At 48.2% G+C, this 16013-nt stretch overlaps 1 protein-coding gene across 3 annotated transcripts; it reads left to right on the forward strand.

Moving 5' to 3' along the window:
* Positions 1–1105: 1105 nt before the first annotated feature.
* Positions 1106–16013, forward strand: LOC132582562 (borealin-2-like). Of its 3 annotated transcripts, none has more exons than XM_060254185.1 (10): positions 1106–1496; positions 1884–2012; positions 3426–3475; positions 3868–3928; positions 4983–5116; positions 6841–6905; positions 8333–8431; positions 11662–11791; positions 14463–14549; positions 15811–16013. In XM_060254185.1, exons 1-10 carry the CDS (start codon positions 1361–1363, stop codon positions 15856–15858), a joined length of 939 nt encoding a protein of 312 aa, XP_060110168.1. In that variant the 5' UTR covers positions 1106–1360; the 3' UTR covers positions 15859–16013. The 3 variants fall into 3 exon arrangements, with proteins under 3 accessions (XP_060110168.1, XP_060110169.1, XP_060110170.1); XM_060254186.1 differs by having other exon boundaries at positions 5040–5116; XM_060254187.1 differs by lacking the exon at positions 1884–2012 and having other exon boundaries at positions 1349–1496; positions 5040–5116.

Raw genomic sequence — 16013 nt, forward strand, 5'->3', positions numbered from 1 at the left:
GATAAAGCTTCAAATGCCCTCAATACAGACACCTCCCAAAGAGCTGAGTTTGAAAGAACCACCAGGAATGGGCCCTTCTTTGATGAAGACTAGCACCTTAATTCTTACACAGTGCATTCATGTGAATATTACTGTCTATGAAATTCAATGTTTAGGCCACCATTCAATTTTGGTGTGGTGGTTAAATGCACCACACTGGGACGTGAATTTAACTGGGAGAACCGGGTTTGATTCCCCACTCCTGCACATGCAACTGCTGGAGTGACCTTGGGTTGGTCATAACAGTCTCAGAGCTGTTCTGCTTGAGCAGTTTCTGTTAGAGCTCTCTCAGCCCCACCTCCTTCACAGGGTGTCTGTTGTGGGGAGGGGAAGGGAAAGGAAATTGTAAACCGCTCTGAGACTCCGAGTAGTGAAGGGCAAGGTATAAAACCAATCTCCGCTTCTTTTTTTAAAACTAGAATGCTTTATTGAATTAAAAAATGCGATACAGATATAACACTTATCAGGGATGCTCTAGACCAAGGGTGTCAAACATGCTGCCTGGGGGCCGAATCAGGCCCCCAGAGGACTTTCAGGCCCCCAAGCCACTGGCTGCCATCTGCTTCCTTCTCCCTCTCTTTTGCTTCTTTCTGAATAACAGCTTGCTTTGCAAGGCTTGCCCAATCGCACAGGAGCTACAGAGCAAAGCTGAGGCTCCTCCCTTGGGGAAGAATAGCTTGCACTGTCAGGCTCTCTCAATCACACAGCAGAGCTACTGAGCTAATCCTCTCCTCCTTCTACTGGCTGAGGCTCCTCCCCCTCCTGGTCTCCTGGGGAAGGAAGGAAAGAGCCAGAACTTCCTTTGCCCAGTTCCCTGGGTCCCATGGGAGAAATACAAAGAAAGCACCTTTAAGAATGAGTGCTAAGTTTTAAGTATGCTTTAAAAAAAAATCTTTAATTGTGTTTGTCTATGTCCTTTATAAAGTTTATATCTCTGCTTCCTAATCTTAAACAGGTACACACATGGCCGGGCTTGATAAGGTCTCATTTATGGCAGCTCCGCCCCTCGTAACAAATAAGTTTGACTCCACTGCTCTAGACTTTTTCCTGCCTTGAGCAAGGGGTTGGAGGAGATGGCCTGTATGGCCCCTTCAAACTCCGTGATTCTATGATTCATAATTATAATTTTTGTAATTCCGGGTGATTTCCAGGTCCCCCCTGGAAGTTGGCAGCCCTAAAACAAAGTCCCAGCCCGCCAGTGCCCCCATCTCAAATATTCCTTCCCCCTCCCCAGGAAAGGGCGTGTCTGGCCTCTCTCTTTCCCCGGGGCGGGGTTCCTAATAAAGGCTTCCCCTTGCGCGTCGAGAGAGGAGGGTGAGCCATGGCGCTGAAAAAGTATTACTCCGGGAGCAAGAAGCGCAGCGGCGACTCCGGAGTGGTGCCGGATCGGGGCCTCTTGAGCAAAGAGCAGCGGGACCAGCGGATCAGCCTGTTCCTCCAGGATTTCGACCAGCAAGGTGAGAGAGAGGGGCAGAGGCTGTTAATGGGCCGCGGGATTGGGGCCCTCCCAGTGTTTGGAGAAGAGGAGTGTTTTGGCTGCAGCCTTTTTTATCCGCGGCGTCCGGTTCCAGCTTTCTCTCTTTGGGCGCCGCTTTCGGGACCAGTGAGGGGACACTCCCCCCAACCCCCCATGCACGCGGAATAATATCCTTCCCACTCCACCCTGGAACTGGTTTGCAGTGCGCGCAACGGCAAAAAGACGCACGCAGAGCGCAAGGAGAGCGCGCATGGTTTCAGCCTGCACGAAAGCAGCGAGCACAACGTGGGTGGGGTCTCCTTTATAATAATGGGCTGGCCTTGTTTTGACCGGTCTCCGTGGGGGGCTTTTCGTTTCCCTCCCCCAGCGAAGGAGCACCTCCGAGCCATGAAGCAAGACCTGGAGTCCCTGCTCCAGACGGCCGAGAAGGCGTTCCGCGTGGAGCTCCTCACCCGGCCGGTGGTCATGCGGCGGATGAGGAGGAAGGAGCTGCTCAGTTGAGTGCCGGGCCGCGTCTACTCGGGGGTAAGGGAGGGGTCGCGCGGGGCTCTCCCTCCTGTCGGGGGAGGGGAACTCCAGCGGCCCGCCGATTGCGGAGTAAGCTCCTTTGACCTGCGCAGCAGGCACGGGCAAAATTCAAAAAGAGGGAGAAGAAGGGGTGTGTCTCAGGGTTGCCCGGTCCAGTTGAAGAAACATCTGGGGGCTTTGGGGGCGGAGCCAGGAGACATTGGGGGTGGAGCCAGGAGCAAGGTTGTGATAAGCATCGTTGACCTCCAAAGGGAGTTCTGGCCATCATATTTAAAGGGACAGCGCACCTTTTAAATGCCTTCCCTCCATTGGAAATAATGGATAGAGGCACCTTCTTTCGGGGCTCATAGAATTGGACCCCCTGGTCCAATCTTTTTGAAATGTGGAGGGTATTTTGGGGAAAGGCCCTGGATGGTATGTGGCAAATTTGTTGCCTCAAAAAGCAGCCCCCCTTCTAGGGCCCCAGATACCCGCTGATCAATTCTCCATTATACCCTATGGGACTCTGTCTCCATAGGAAATAATGGAGTGCCCAGCAGACATTTCCTTCCCCCCCTTTCTAATGACCCTAAAGTGGCGAGGGTGGGAGGGTGGGCCTCCAAACCTTTGCCTGAGACCCTGGAGAGCTGCTGCTGATCAGAGAAGGCAATACTGACTTTGATGGACCAGTGGTTTGCCTCTAAGGGGGGGGCGGGCTGTGGCTCAGGGGTAAGATGATGATGATGATATTGGATTTATATCCCGCCCTCCACTCCGAAGAGTCTCAGAGCGGCTCACAATCTCTTTTACCTTCCTCCCCCACAACAGACACCCTGTGAGGTGGGTGGGGCTGGAGAGGGCTCTCACAGCAGCTGCCCTTTCGAGGACAACCTCTGCCAGAGCTATGGCTGACCCAAGGCCATGCTAGCAGCTGCGAGTGGGGGAGTGGGGAATCAAACCCGGTTCTCCCAGATAAGAGTCCGCACACTTAACCACTACACCAAACTGGCATCTGCCGGGAAGGTGGAAGGTCTGTTTCAGTCCCTAGCCTCTCCAGTGAAAAGGCTCCTGTGAAAGGCCTCCACCTGAGACCCTGGAGAGCTGCTGCCAGTCTGAGCAAGCAATACTGGTCTTGATGGACCAAAGCACTGATTCAGTATAAGGCAGTTTTATGTGTGGATCTGGGACTGTGCCTCAGTGGTAGAGCATTTGCTTAGGATGCTGAAGTCCCAGGTTCAATCCTAGGCATCTCCAATTGAAAGGATCAGGTAAGAGGTGAGGCGAAAGACCTCAGCCTGAGAGCGGCTGCCAATCTGAGTAGACAATACCGATCTTGACGGACCAGTGGTCTGATTCAGTACAGGGCTAGTATAGATCTAACTGTCTTATCCCTGCATTGCAGATCTGAAGGAAGACGAAGCAGCCGCCACAGTTGTGGCCGCAGCGATGGTGGTAAGTTTTCTTACATGTAGCAGCTCTCAGCTTCACAGAAATGGGATCGCCATGTTACTTTGGATAGCTGTGTCAGTAAGCTCCTTTGCGGCACAGCTATTTAAAGGCGTGTGTTGAATCCAACCCCACCCTGGTTGTCGGTCTGCCTTTAAACCAGGGCCGGCCCTGTCACTAGGCAAACTGGGCTACTGCCTAGGGCGCTGGCCTGGGGGCACCAAATTGGGTGTCCCCATGTGACTCGGTAATGTTATCAGTGCAGTGGGGGAGCACCAGAAGTTAGCTTTGCCTAGGGTGACACACAGTCCAGGGCCAGCCCTGCTTTAAACCACTACAGTGCATCAAGCTGAACCTGCCATCTGTTTCTCTTTTGACCCCACCTGTCTCCACTGCAGACTGACTGCTCGGTGGGAGAGGGGGCCACTCCCAAGCTGGTGAGGTCAGGCAGCAAACGAGGTGAGCCAATCTCAGGGCCTAGAAGGCAGCCTGGAAGGCTGATGCGTCTTTGCCGCAGATGCGCTTGAGAGGATACGGACTATGCCTGGTAGAGGCAGTTCTTGTTGTCTTTTCAATTCCCAGGATGGGGTGGGGATTATTCCGGAACGTCCCCAAGGGATTTGCTGCTTTGTTCAAGCTATGACTGTAATTGGGGCCTTGGACAGTCGCGGTAAAATGAAACCTTGAATTCCTCCACTGTTTCCTTCCGTTCTTCCCTGTCTCTCTCACCCTCTGTCTCAATGTGAGTGGACGTTATGGCGATCTCTGGCCTGAAGGGTATTCCGGGAGGTGGCTGATCTCAGCTCTTGGACCGCATGTGGGGAATTGAGCTGGAGGTCGGTCTCCTTTGAGGGAGGTAATTTAGGGGGCCCTGCCCAGGGACCAGATCAAGGGAGGGAGAGGAAGTGGGACAGAGTGGCATACTTACTGGTTTCACGGCAGGCACCAGTGAAGCCAGAGAGACACGAGCACCGCCCTGTTTCCAGACGGCACTGCGGCTCATTCCAGCACTGGCACTGGTGGGTGCAGTTCTTTCCAAAGGACTCCAGGGGGCAGCCTGGATAAAGACCAGGAGGGTCAGTGCTGAGTGGGAAAGCCCGCCCCCAAACACGGGCAGGCCTCACAGGGCAGCCAAAGGGGCCAGCCCATGGCACAGCCTCCCCACAAGAGGGTATCGGAGACCTTTCCTGTCAGGGAAAGCTCAAGAGCCTGGGACTTCCCCAGTGGTTATTTCTGAAAAAACAACTGAGGGGGACCCAATAGAGGTTTATGAAACTGTGTGGAAACAGCAGAGAAAGAGAGAACTTTTCTCCCTGCCCCATAATGGTAGAACTCCAGGGCATCTAATGACGTTGGTGGGCAACGGGGTCAGGACAGACAACAGGGTTTCTCTCTCTGTCTGTGTGTGTGTGTGTAAAAGTTTGTTGGTTACGCAGAACATCATGTGGCTCTTTCAGTCCAAGCTAGAATATCCCTGCAAATCTTTGAAAGATGGTTGGCCTTCCATCCCTAGTTAATCGAAAGCCAAACACCGTGTGCCTGATGACACTCTGTGAAATGCTTCTTCTAGTGAAGGTCACCACGATCGTGGAATACGAAGATTCCGATAGGGAAAGTGGATTGCAGGGGAAGAAGACATCGCAAAAAGTAAGTCCGGAAAGGGTATTCCGCGGGGGTTCTTGTCTTTCAGAACTTCTTCTTTCGTGTGGATGAGCAAGTCTTGATTGGATTTTTAAAACGAAAGCCATCCTCAGCAGGGGTGGCTGAGAGAGTGTCTGACCCAAGATCACCCACTGAGTAGCATGGCTAAGTGGGGATTTGAACTGGAGGCTCCCCAGTCCTAAATTGAGCTCTCTTGAGCAGAGATGTCAAGCTCATTTGTTATGAGGGCCAGATCTGACATAAATGAGACCTTGTTGGGCTGGGCCATGCGTGTACCTACTTAAGATTAGGTGGCAGAGATATAAACTTTATACAAACACACACAAAGATTTTTTTAAAAAATATGCTTACAACATTAGCATTCATTGGTCTTAAAGGTGCTTTCGTTGTGCCTCTTCCCATGGGGTCCAGGGAACTGGGCAAAGGAAGCTCTGGCTCTTTCCTTCCTTCCCCAGGGGACCGGGAGGGGGAGGAGCCTCAGCCAATAGAAGGGAGACTTGGCTCGGTAGCTCTGCTCTACAATTGAGAGAGAATAGAATACAGTCTGAGAGAGGTCACTATAATGGATTACACAACAAAAAATGCAAACTAGTGACCTATTTACTAAGAAGTATATAGAAATCAGTCCAAATGTCCAAAACATGTACATTCAAGTCCCAAAGTAGTGTGGTGACAAGCCAGTCGATTAAGTACTTGTTTCTTTCCAGTCTTCATCAGACCTGGGACCAATATTGATTCAGTTATATAGATTCTTTACACAATTTTCAAAAAAGAGGGACGCTGAGCGTCTCCAGCAGCAATTTCACATCGGCTACAGCTCAGTTTGTGGCTTCTCGCTGGAGACGCTCTGCGTCCCTCTTTTTTGAAAATTGTGTAAAGAATCTATATAATTGAATCAATATTGGTCCCAGGTCTGATGAAGACTGGAAAGAAACAAGTACTTAATCGATTGGCTTGTCACCACACTATTTTGGGACTTGAATATACATGTTTTGGACATTTGGACTGATTTCTATATACTTCTTAGTAAATTGGTCACTAGCTTGCATTTTTTGTTCTGCAATTGAGAGAGCCTGGCAAATCAAGCTCTCCCTCCCCAAGAGAGGAGCCTCAGCCAATGGAGAAAATAGAGGCTTTGCTCTGTAGCTCCGGTGTGATTGAGCAAGCCTTGCAAAGCAATCTGTTATGCAGAAAGAAGCAAGAGAGAGGGAGAAGGAAGCAGATGACAGCCAGTTGCTCGGGGGCCTATTAGGAGCCCTCCAGGGGCCTGATTCAACCCCTGGGCTTCGTGTTTGACACCCCTGCTCTGGAGCATTGCTCCTCACTGGTTCTCCAGTGCTTTGGTGATATGATCCTTAGAAGAAAAGGGGGCGGATGTAACTTCGATGTGCGTTTGCTCTGTGCGAAGGTTGGAGGGTACCTTCTGTGCTGGCCTCCCACAGGGGCTCTTCCCTGGCTGCATGTGCGCAATAAAATAAGAATACGTTTGGAAGCTGGGGTTGCTTCACTGTAGTGTGTGTGTACGTACCTGAGCACTTGAAAAGAGTGGCAGGGAATGTGTAGCAACCCTTGTCTGTCTTGGTGGTCTCCCATCCTGGTACTAACCAGGGCTGAACCTGTTTAGCTTCCAAGATCTGATGAGATCAGTCCAGTGTGGCCCGTCCAGGTCTTTGCCTGTAATTTGGTTTTATTGCTTCCTCTTTCTCCAGATTTTTAAAACCAAGTCGCTGGCTTCCTTGACTTCTTCCTTTAAAGGCAAGCAGAGTACTTCCCGGTAAGAAGAATATGGTGCTGCTTTTCTGCTATCCTTCATTCAACGTCTTGAAGTAGGTTTAGCTGAGATGACAAAATGCATCAGCTTGCAAAACCACAGTTTTGCTGGACAGTGGAGGATTTGCACGCCGCCTAGCTGAAATGAAACTCCAAGGTCAAATCCAACTGACGATAAATAGTAGTCCTCTCCTTAAGATACCTCTTCTGTTAGCGCCTGTGGCATTCAGAGTGTTAATGCTTTGTCTGTGTTACATTCTTATTTCTTAAAATTGTGTTGGTTTAAATGTATTCTTCCAAAGTGCGGCCCTGCAAAGTGGAGGGTTATAGGCAATGCTCCCTCTAAGCTGTGGAGACTTGTGAGCAAAAATTCTACTTCATGAACTACTGGCCTTAAAGTTGTGAGCTATTGCGTCAATGAGTTTGCTCTCGGCTATCCTTCATGAGCTAAGACAAAAATGTGTGAGCCAGAGACTAAAAAACTGTGAGCTAGCTCACATTAACTCAGCAGAGAGGGAGCACTGGTTATAAGTGCTGACATGTGGGAATAACAGCCGTTGGAAAACTAGGAGTGCAATCCCTTGGTCCGAGTCACCACCAAGAAGGCTCGCTTGTATCATAATGCCCCTGTATAAATCGATGGTGCGATCTCATTTGGAGTACTGTGTGCAGTTCTGGTCGCCGCACCTCAAAAAGGATATTATAGCATTGGAGAAAATCCAGAAAAGGGCAACTAGAATGATTAAAGGGCTGGAGCACTTTCCCTATGAAGAAAGGTTGAAACGCTTGGGACTCTTTAGCTTGGAGAAACGTCGACTGCGGGGTGACATGATAGAGGTTTACAAGATAATGCATGGGATGGAGAAAGTAGAGAAAGAAGTCCTTTTCTCCCTTTCTCACAATACAAGAACTCGTGGGCATTCGATGAAATTGCTGAGCAGCCAGGTTAAAACGGATAAAAGGAAGTACTTCTTCACCCAAAGAGTGATTAACATGTGGAATTCACTGCCATAGGAGGTGGTGGCGGCCACAAGCATAGCCACCTTCAAGAGGGGGTTAGATAAAAATAAGGAGCAGAGGTCCATCAGTGGCTATTAGCCACAGTGTGTGTGTGTATGTATAAAATTTTTTGCCACTGTGTGACACAGAGTGTTGGACTGGATGGGCCATTGGCCTGATCCAACATGGCTTCTCTTATGTTCTTATGTGACACAGAGTGTTGGACTGGATGGGCCATTGGCCTGATCCAACATGGCTTCTCTTATGTTCTTAACTGTCAGCTTGATTGTGGTAAACTTCTGCCAAATGGAAGATTAATGTGGGAGCAGGTATAAGGGAAAGCTCTTTTTAGATTCGAAAACCTGTCAGTGGCTATTGTGGTAATTTTGTGTGTCACTTTCTTCTTTTCCTTCTCTGGTCCACCTTGGGCAGGTCTGCGTGCTCCACTCCAAATGCAAGGAATCCTGAGAAGCCCTGCAAGCTCGAACGGTCAGCGTCTGCCCCAAAGTGCACTCCAGTAGGCTCTAAGAGGTCAGCCTGGCACCTTTCTGAGTTTTGGTCTCAGGTTCTTTGTTACCTGTGATAAAAGACAATTTACTTGGACTTCCATATAGGCAATTTTTTCTTTAAACCCCTTAATGTACTCATTTGCATATTAAGCCACACACCCTGACATCACCATTGTTTTGCACAAGGGGTTTTTTTGTAGGAAAAAGCCCAGCAGGGACTCATTTGCATATTAGACCACACCCTCTGACACCAAGCCAGCCAGAACTGCGTTCCTGTGCGCTCCGGCTCAGAAAAAGCCCTGACTGTAGTACCTGGGATTGAGCTTTTGATTGGATCCCTGCTTGGCTGCAAAAGCTCAAAAGATTATTTTGGTTTGTTTTTTTAATTTATATCCTGCTTTTCTCCTTGATCAGGGACTCGAAACAGCTTTCCGCTTGTGTTCCTCCTCCCCTCCACTTAATCCCCACAACAACTAGCCTGTGAGGGTAGGGTAGGCTGAGAGATGGTGACAGAAACAAGAAGCACCTGGCAGGCGTCCATGGTTGAGTGGTCCTACCAGTGGACCTCCTGATGGCCCTGGGTTGTGGGCATTGTATGACACAGAATGTTGGATTGGATGGGCCACTGGCCTGGTCAGTATGGCTTCTCTTATGTTCTTATGTCTAGGACAGTGATGCTCTGTATTCTTAGTGCTTGTGTGGGGGGGAACCAGGGGAGGTCTTCTGGAGTTCTGGCCCTCCTGGTGGCACCTGAGTGTTGGGCTGGATGGGCCATTGACCGAAGCCAACACAGCTTCTGTTATGTTTTTATGAGTGAACAATTCAAATCTGGTTGTCTCAGGTCCTGGTCCTACACTCTGTCCAGATGGCCTTGGAAGTCATCTCCCTTGGTTTAAATCTTCACCTTGTGGAGATAAATTCAGAGAAGCCACATTTAAGCCACCTTGAGATCTCTGAAGGAAGGAGATTGGGGGAGGGGGGAAAGGAGTTTGAAGGGACGGCAAAAGGGCGGCGGTCTCTGAGAAGGAATCAGTAGATGATCCTGGAGGACTCCATTTAGACCAGGGGTGTCAAACATGTGACTCAGGGGCCAAATGAGGCCCCCGGAGGGCTGCTATCAGGCCCCCAAGCAACTGGCTCTTGTCTGCTTCTTCTCCCTCTCTCTTGCTTCCTTCTTCATCTCAGCTTGCTTGTCAAGGCTTGCTCAATCGCACAGGAGCTACAGAGCAAAATCTTGATTTTCTCCATTGGTTGAGGCTCCTCCCCCTTCTGGTCCCCTGGGGAGGGAGGGAAAGAGCCAGAGCTTCCTTTGCCCAGTTCCCCAGATCTCATGGGAAAGATACAAAGAAAGCACCTTTAAGACCAACGAGTGCTAATGTTTTAAAGCATGGCTTAAGGGTTTTTTTTAAAAATCTTTAGTCGTGTTTGTCTGTGTCCTTTAAAAAGTTTATATCTCTGCTACCTAATCTTAAATAGGCACACACATGGCCTGGCCTGACATGGCCCGGCCCTACAAGGTCTCATTGATGTCAGATCCACCCCTCATAACAAATTAGTTTGACACCCCTGATTTCGTTGTATTGAGTGTAGCTACATCAAACTTGTAATCCAACGTAGTGGGACTTGGTGGTGTCCAAGAGGCTGAGTTTGTTTTCCAGGAAGTCCTTGAGTCAAATTTCATCTTGGCTAAAAATCTGCAAGGCAGCTTTAAGCCAGTAGCTGCCCTACAGTTACCCTTCCTGTAGTGCTGGGATAAAGATATTGACCACACTTGCTGGGTTTGTTCACTGGTTTTTATATCGCCTCATGGAATCCTTCTCTTAAGGATATGTGAATGGTGCAGACGTTCATGAAATCCATGCAACAGCAGAGAACATTAGGCTGTCAGACTAGGACAGGGGTGGCCAAACTTGCTTAACATAAGAGCCACATAGAATAAACTGCAGATGTTTGAGAGCCACGAGATAAAAATATCAGATGTTTGAGAGCTGCAAGACAGGAAGGAGAGAAGGAAAGAAGGAAATAGATAGGGAGGGGGAGAGATAGAAAGAAAGCAACTTTAACTTTAAATGCATTATCCAAGCTGCCGGCTGGCTTGGCTTGGAGAAGTGATTTAGAGAGAGAAATGCCTTCTCCACGCCAGCTGATGGAGCAGTGGGGGCTTCAGGAGCCACACGAGATGTGTGAAAGAGCCACATGTAGCTCTTGAGCTGCAGTTTGGCCACCCCTGGGCTAGGATTTGGGAAACCCAGGTTTGAATTCCCACTCTGCCATGGGAGATCACTGGGTGATCTTGAGCCGGTCACACAGTCTCAGCCAAACCTACGTCACAGGGTCGTTGTGAGGATAAAATGGAGAAAAGAACTAAATAAGGCACTTCCGCTTCTTGTTGGGGGTGAAGTAAGAGGAGGAGGAGAGAAGAGATTGGATTTATACTCCACCCTTCACTCACAGTCTCAGAGCGGCTTATAATCTCCTTCCCTTCCTCTTCCCACAACTAACACCCTGTGAGGTAGGTGAGGCTGAGAGGGCTCTCCCAGAATGGCTCTTGACAGGAACAGCTCTGAGAGCTGTGACTGGCCCAAGGTCACCAAACTGGCTGCATGTGGAGAAGCGGGAATCAAACCTAGTTCTCCCGATTAGAGTCCACGCTCTTAACCACTACACCGAACCGGCTCTCAAATAAGGAAGCCAGTTAGTTGGCTTACCCAGTGAGATGCATGATTGGTTTGAATTGTGGTTTTCCCAGGGCTTTTTTTGTAGCAGGAATTCCTTTGCATATTAGGCCACACGCCCCTGAGGTAGCCAATCCTCGTAGAGCTTACAATAGGTCCTGTACTAAGAGCCCTCTAAGCTCTTGGAGGATTGGCTACATCAGGGGTGGGTGGCCTAATATGCAAAGGAGTTCCTGCTACAAAAAAGCCCTGGGTCTCCCCAATCCCATATCTGGCACTAACCTCTCTACTGATATGGTCAGTCAAGGGATTTGAATGTGCTGTGGAGATACGCTTATAATGCCTCCACAAATGTGGTGTCTGTGCACAAATCCAGATGAGCTCTCTGAACTTGATGGCAGGTCTATTTCTTTCTCCAGTGTGCTTTTCGTATTAGCAGACTTTTCGCATGTGCTGCTTTGCTAGGAACCAGAAATCTCCTTTAGCAGTGGAGCAGCCGTTCCCAAGCTTAGCCCGTTGGTGGTTTCTTTTTACGTCGGCAGTACCAGGACTGCTTCCTCTTCTTCCTTAATCCTAGACTTCCCCAGAGGGTCCTCTCCAACAGTGCATCTGCTCCAGACAGAACCTGCGGCCCGACTCTGAGAAGCGTTTCCATGCCGCACAAGAAAGCAGTTCCTTTTGTCAACATCCCTCTGGCTGATGGGCAGGTATGGTGCTGGGGCTGTGGTGTGGTGGTGCAAAGTGCCATTGAGTCACCGCTGACTTTTCGGGACCCCCAAAGGGTTTTCAAGAGACATTCAGAGGTGGTTTGCCATTGCCTGGTTCTGCACAGCGACCCTGGACTTCCTGGGTGGTTTCCCATCCAAATACTGACCAGGGCTGATGCTGCTTAGCTTGGTGAGCTACTGGCGTTGATGTTGTGAGCGGGGAATCTGGCTGCTTCATAAACTCATTTACTCTGGGGCCATTTTTCCTGAGCTACAACAAAAAAGTGTGAACCAGAGGCTTAAAAAACTGAGCTTGCTCCCACTAACTCAGCTTAGAAGGAACACTGCCCTAGAGTTTCTTATCACCTACTCTGCAGAATTGGCCGCATTTTGTGGGAATGGGAGCCAAATACCCAGGTCACAGCATTGCCTGTAGCCCCCCTTTTCCTTGACTCTCATGCTATATAAATAGTTTATTAAATTTCAGTTACGGGGAAGGGAAAAAGAAACACAAGGGGAAGAGGAAAAAGCGGGTTGGAGGGGGGGGGAGAGCATATGCCTTTTCTATTTACATCTTCCTTTCATTTTATCAATTGACATTTACTATTGTATCATAATCTTTATAACCTTAGCATTTATATTTACTCTTTCACTTCATCTCTCATATCATCCAAACATTTTGTTAAGACTCCTTTGTAGTTCACATTTTCACCTTTCTTGTAATTACATCATACAGGTTACCACTGTTACAATACATCCTGTCAACCTCTTATTTATTATGCCTATGTCCAATCATATACATCTTATAAACATTAACGTCTTATTGTTGTCTCCATGATTATAAAGACTGTAGAAAATTTATTTCATACCCTATTTTTTCATATACTACTTAACCAATCATATAATGGTTGCCAGTTTGGTGTAGTGGTTAAGTGTGTGGACTCTTATCTGGGAGAACCGGGTTTGATTCCCCACTCCTCCACTTGCACCTGCTAGCATGGCCTTGGGTCAGCCATAGCTCTGGCAGAGGTTGTCCTTGAAAGGGCAGCTGCTGTGAGAGCCCTCTCCAGCCCCACCCACCTCACAGGGTGTCTGTTGTGGGGGAGGAAGGTAAAGGAGATTGTGAGACGCTCTGAGACTCTTCGGAGTGGAGGGCGGTATATAAATCCAATATCATCTTCTTCTTTATTTTCTTGTATATTGCCGTCTTTTAATTTAACAGAGAGTATGTCCATTTCTGTAGTTTCTGGAAGCTTTTGAATAAATTCTTCTCGCTTAGGTACTACTTGTAATTTCCACCATCTCGCATACACTGTCCTCGCTGCTGCAGCCCCTCTTTTCCTGCATTCCTTACCAAGGGAACATTCCCTCTCCTGTCTAATCCAGAGTGGGTGCCAGTCTTGATGTGGGTTTCTGGCCAACCCTCAGCTGGGTGGAGGAGTGATTATGGAAAATGCTGCACGCTTCCTTGGGGATGGAAGAAACAGCAAGGGAAAAGCTCGGAGCTTGTGCAGCAAGGTCCAGCCCATGGTGACGAAGGCAACGGAAGGAAGTTTATTTCTGGGGTCATGGCACTTGGGTGTGGGCTGATAGCTGCCTGGGTTTTATGGCCCCAGGAATCAGTTTTCTTGGTGTTGGAAGGCACTGCTGGGTAAACCCTCCATGGAAACCAGCCTCAGAAATCACAAACTCAGTATTTTACAAAAATATATAACATGTAATGATAGACTTATGTGCACAAAGCAATGGCGTTTTATTTGCAAAATATTCTGGGAAACTCGTAGAAGCTTATGTGAAATGTGGGATTGTGTACTACTGCATTGTTTATGATTCTTGGTGCCTAGCCATTCCAGAAATATCATCTGGAGCTCTGGTCTCAGTGAAGAACATTACCTGTGGGATAGTCACCTGCACCCTTCTGTTATGGAATATATGGACATTTTTGCAGTTTGAGAGACTTTGGGTGTGGGCATAGACACTCCTTACTTGTTTGTATCAATTGTTTATATTCTTTGTGAACATAAGTCTATCATTACACATATATTTATGTAAAATATTGAGTTTGTGATTTTTGAGGCTGGTTTTCGCAGAGGGTTTATACCTTTCTCCTGCTCTGTTACCTGCGTTGCTCTTCTTTGATTGTTTAATCCCCAGGTAGGGGCAGGGGACCCCATGGTTTGGAGGCCCTCCTCCCACTTCAGGGTCATCAGAAAGCGGTGGGGAAGGGGGAGGAAAATGTCTGCTGGACACTCCATCATTCCCTATGGAGACCGATTCCCATAGGGTATAATGGAGAATTGATCTGTGATTATCTGGGGCTTTGGGGGGGGCTGTTTTTTGAAGTAGAGGCACCAGATTTTCCACATAGCATCTGGTGCCTCTCCTCAAAACACCCTCCAAATTTCAAAAAGATTAGACCAAGGGGTCCAATTCTATGACTCCCCCCCCCACCACCAAAAAAAAAGGTGCCCCTGTCCTTCATTATTTCCAATGAAAGGAAGGCATTTAAAAGGTGTGTGGTCCCTTTAAATGTGATGGCCAGAACTCTCTTTGGAGTTCAGCTGTGCTTGTCACAACCTTGCTCCTGGCTCCACCCCTAAAGTCCCCAGATATTTCTTGAATTGGGGTTGGCATTGCTGGGTCTAACTGGTGTCTTTCTCCTCTTGCTCAGACTCTCTGCTCAGCTAACAGTGACCTCCAGAACATCAACGTGGATTTGTTAAATGATGACACTGTCCGGCATATTCATACTCTAGTGGTAAGTGTGTATTAGCTAGCTCCTTCCACAGAAAAAGCATGTCTGTTGAATGTCCACCTTCTCAAAGTAGCCTTCCCCCGGTCCAGACCCAAGCAGGAACAATCCAGTGTAGCTTGTCCTTAAAGTATTAACTCAAAAATAGATTCGCTGGCACATGAACACAGAACACACACACAACTGCCTTATACTCTTTGTCAGGGCTTTTTTTTTGTAGAAAAAGCCCAGCAGGAACTCATTTGCATAGTAGGCCACACCCCCTGACATCACCATTGTTTCACACAGGGCTTTTTTTGTAGAAAAAGCCCAGCAGGAACTCATTTGCATGGTAGGCTAAACACCCTGATGCCAAGACAGCTGAAACTGCATTCCTGCTAAAAAAGAAAGAAAAAAGACCTCACTCTTGGTCCATCAAAGTCAGTCTTGTCTACTTGGACTGGCAGCGGCTCTCCAGGGTCTCAGGCAGAGGTTTTCACATCACCTACTGCCTGGTCTTTTTAAACAGAGATGCTGGGGATTGAACCTGGGACCTTCTGCATGCTAAGCAGATGCTCTGCCACTAGGCTATGGCCCTCAACAGGATTGGAAGTTTTATGCTTTGTGCTATAAATGCCCAAAGAACGGTGATTAAAGTGTGTTAACCGCCATCGAGTTGTTCCTGGCTTATGGTGAGCCTATGAATCAATAAAACTTCCCAGGGCTTTTTTTGTAGCAGAAACTCCTTTGCATATTAGGCCACACCCCCTTATGTAGCCAGTCCTTCAAGAAGTTACAGGGCTCTTAGTACAGGGCCTATTGTAAGCTCCAAGAGGATTGGCTCCATCAGGGGAGTGTGGCCTAATATGCAAAGGAGTTCCTGCTACAAAAAAAGCCCTGAAGCTTCCTTTATAGAGTCAATCCTCTTTTCCTACTGCTGCCTTCAACTTTCCCCCCAGTATTGTCTTTTTCTGTGAGTCTCGTCTTCTCCTGAGGTGTCCAAAGTACAATCGCCTCAGTTTGGTTGTTTTAGCTTCTAGGGAGAGTTCTGGCTTGATTTGATCTAGAACCCTCTTATTTGCATGGTGGTTAATACTTGGCCACAAAGCTAATTGGGATGGGTTTGGGATCAAGTGGCAAATAAAACGTACAGACTTGCTGAAGTCCAGAAAGTGACTGGTTTTATTTTCCAGACTGACTATATATGATAAACAGGTATAACGTTGAGGGATAGGTTAGAAAGTTGACACCTTCTACTTAATGGTTGTTGCTTTTGCTTATTCCTTAGAACCAGTTGACGGTCTTGTGTGGAAAAACAACAGTTAAGCCAAGCTGATGGAATCTTCCATTAACTCTTTGCAACCTTGCATGGGAGCATCTTGAATAACTTCGGTCTCTGTGGTGCTCTCAGATGTGATGGGATTGGACAGTCCTTCCCCCTTTGCTTTTAATGGCGTATACATTATATATTAAACTTTGCATTCTTTCGTA

This window comes from Heteronotia binoei, chromosome 14, assembly GCF_032191835.1.
Source record: "Heteronotia binoei isolate CCM8104 ecotype False Entrance Well chromosome 14, APGP_CSIRO_Hbin_v1, whole genome shotgun sequence".
In the NCBI taxonomy this organism is placed as follows: Eukaryota; Metazoa; Chordata; class Lepidosauria; order Squamata; family Gekkonidae; genus Heteronotia; species Heteronotia binoei.

Coding starts and splice junctions, on each gene's coding strand:
- LOC132582562 (XM_060254185.1), top strand. CDS start 1,361: ATGGCGCTGAAAAAGTATTACTCCGGGAGCAAGAAGCGCAGCGGCGAC. Junction 1,497..1,883: donor CCAGGATTTCGACCAGCAAG/GTGAGAGAGAGG, acceptor TCCCTCCCCCAG/CGAAGGAGCACCTCCGAGCC. Junction 8,432..11,661: donor ACTCCAGTAGGCTCTAAGAG/GTCAGCCTGGCA, acceptor CCTTAATCCTAG/ACTTCCCCAGAGGGTCCTCT.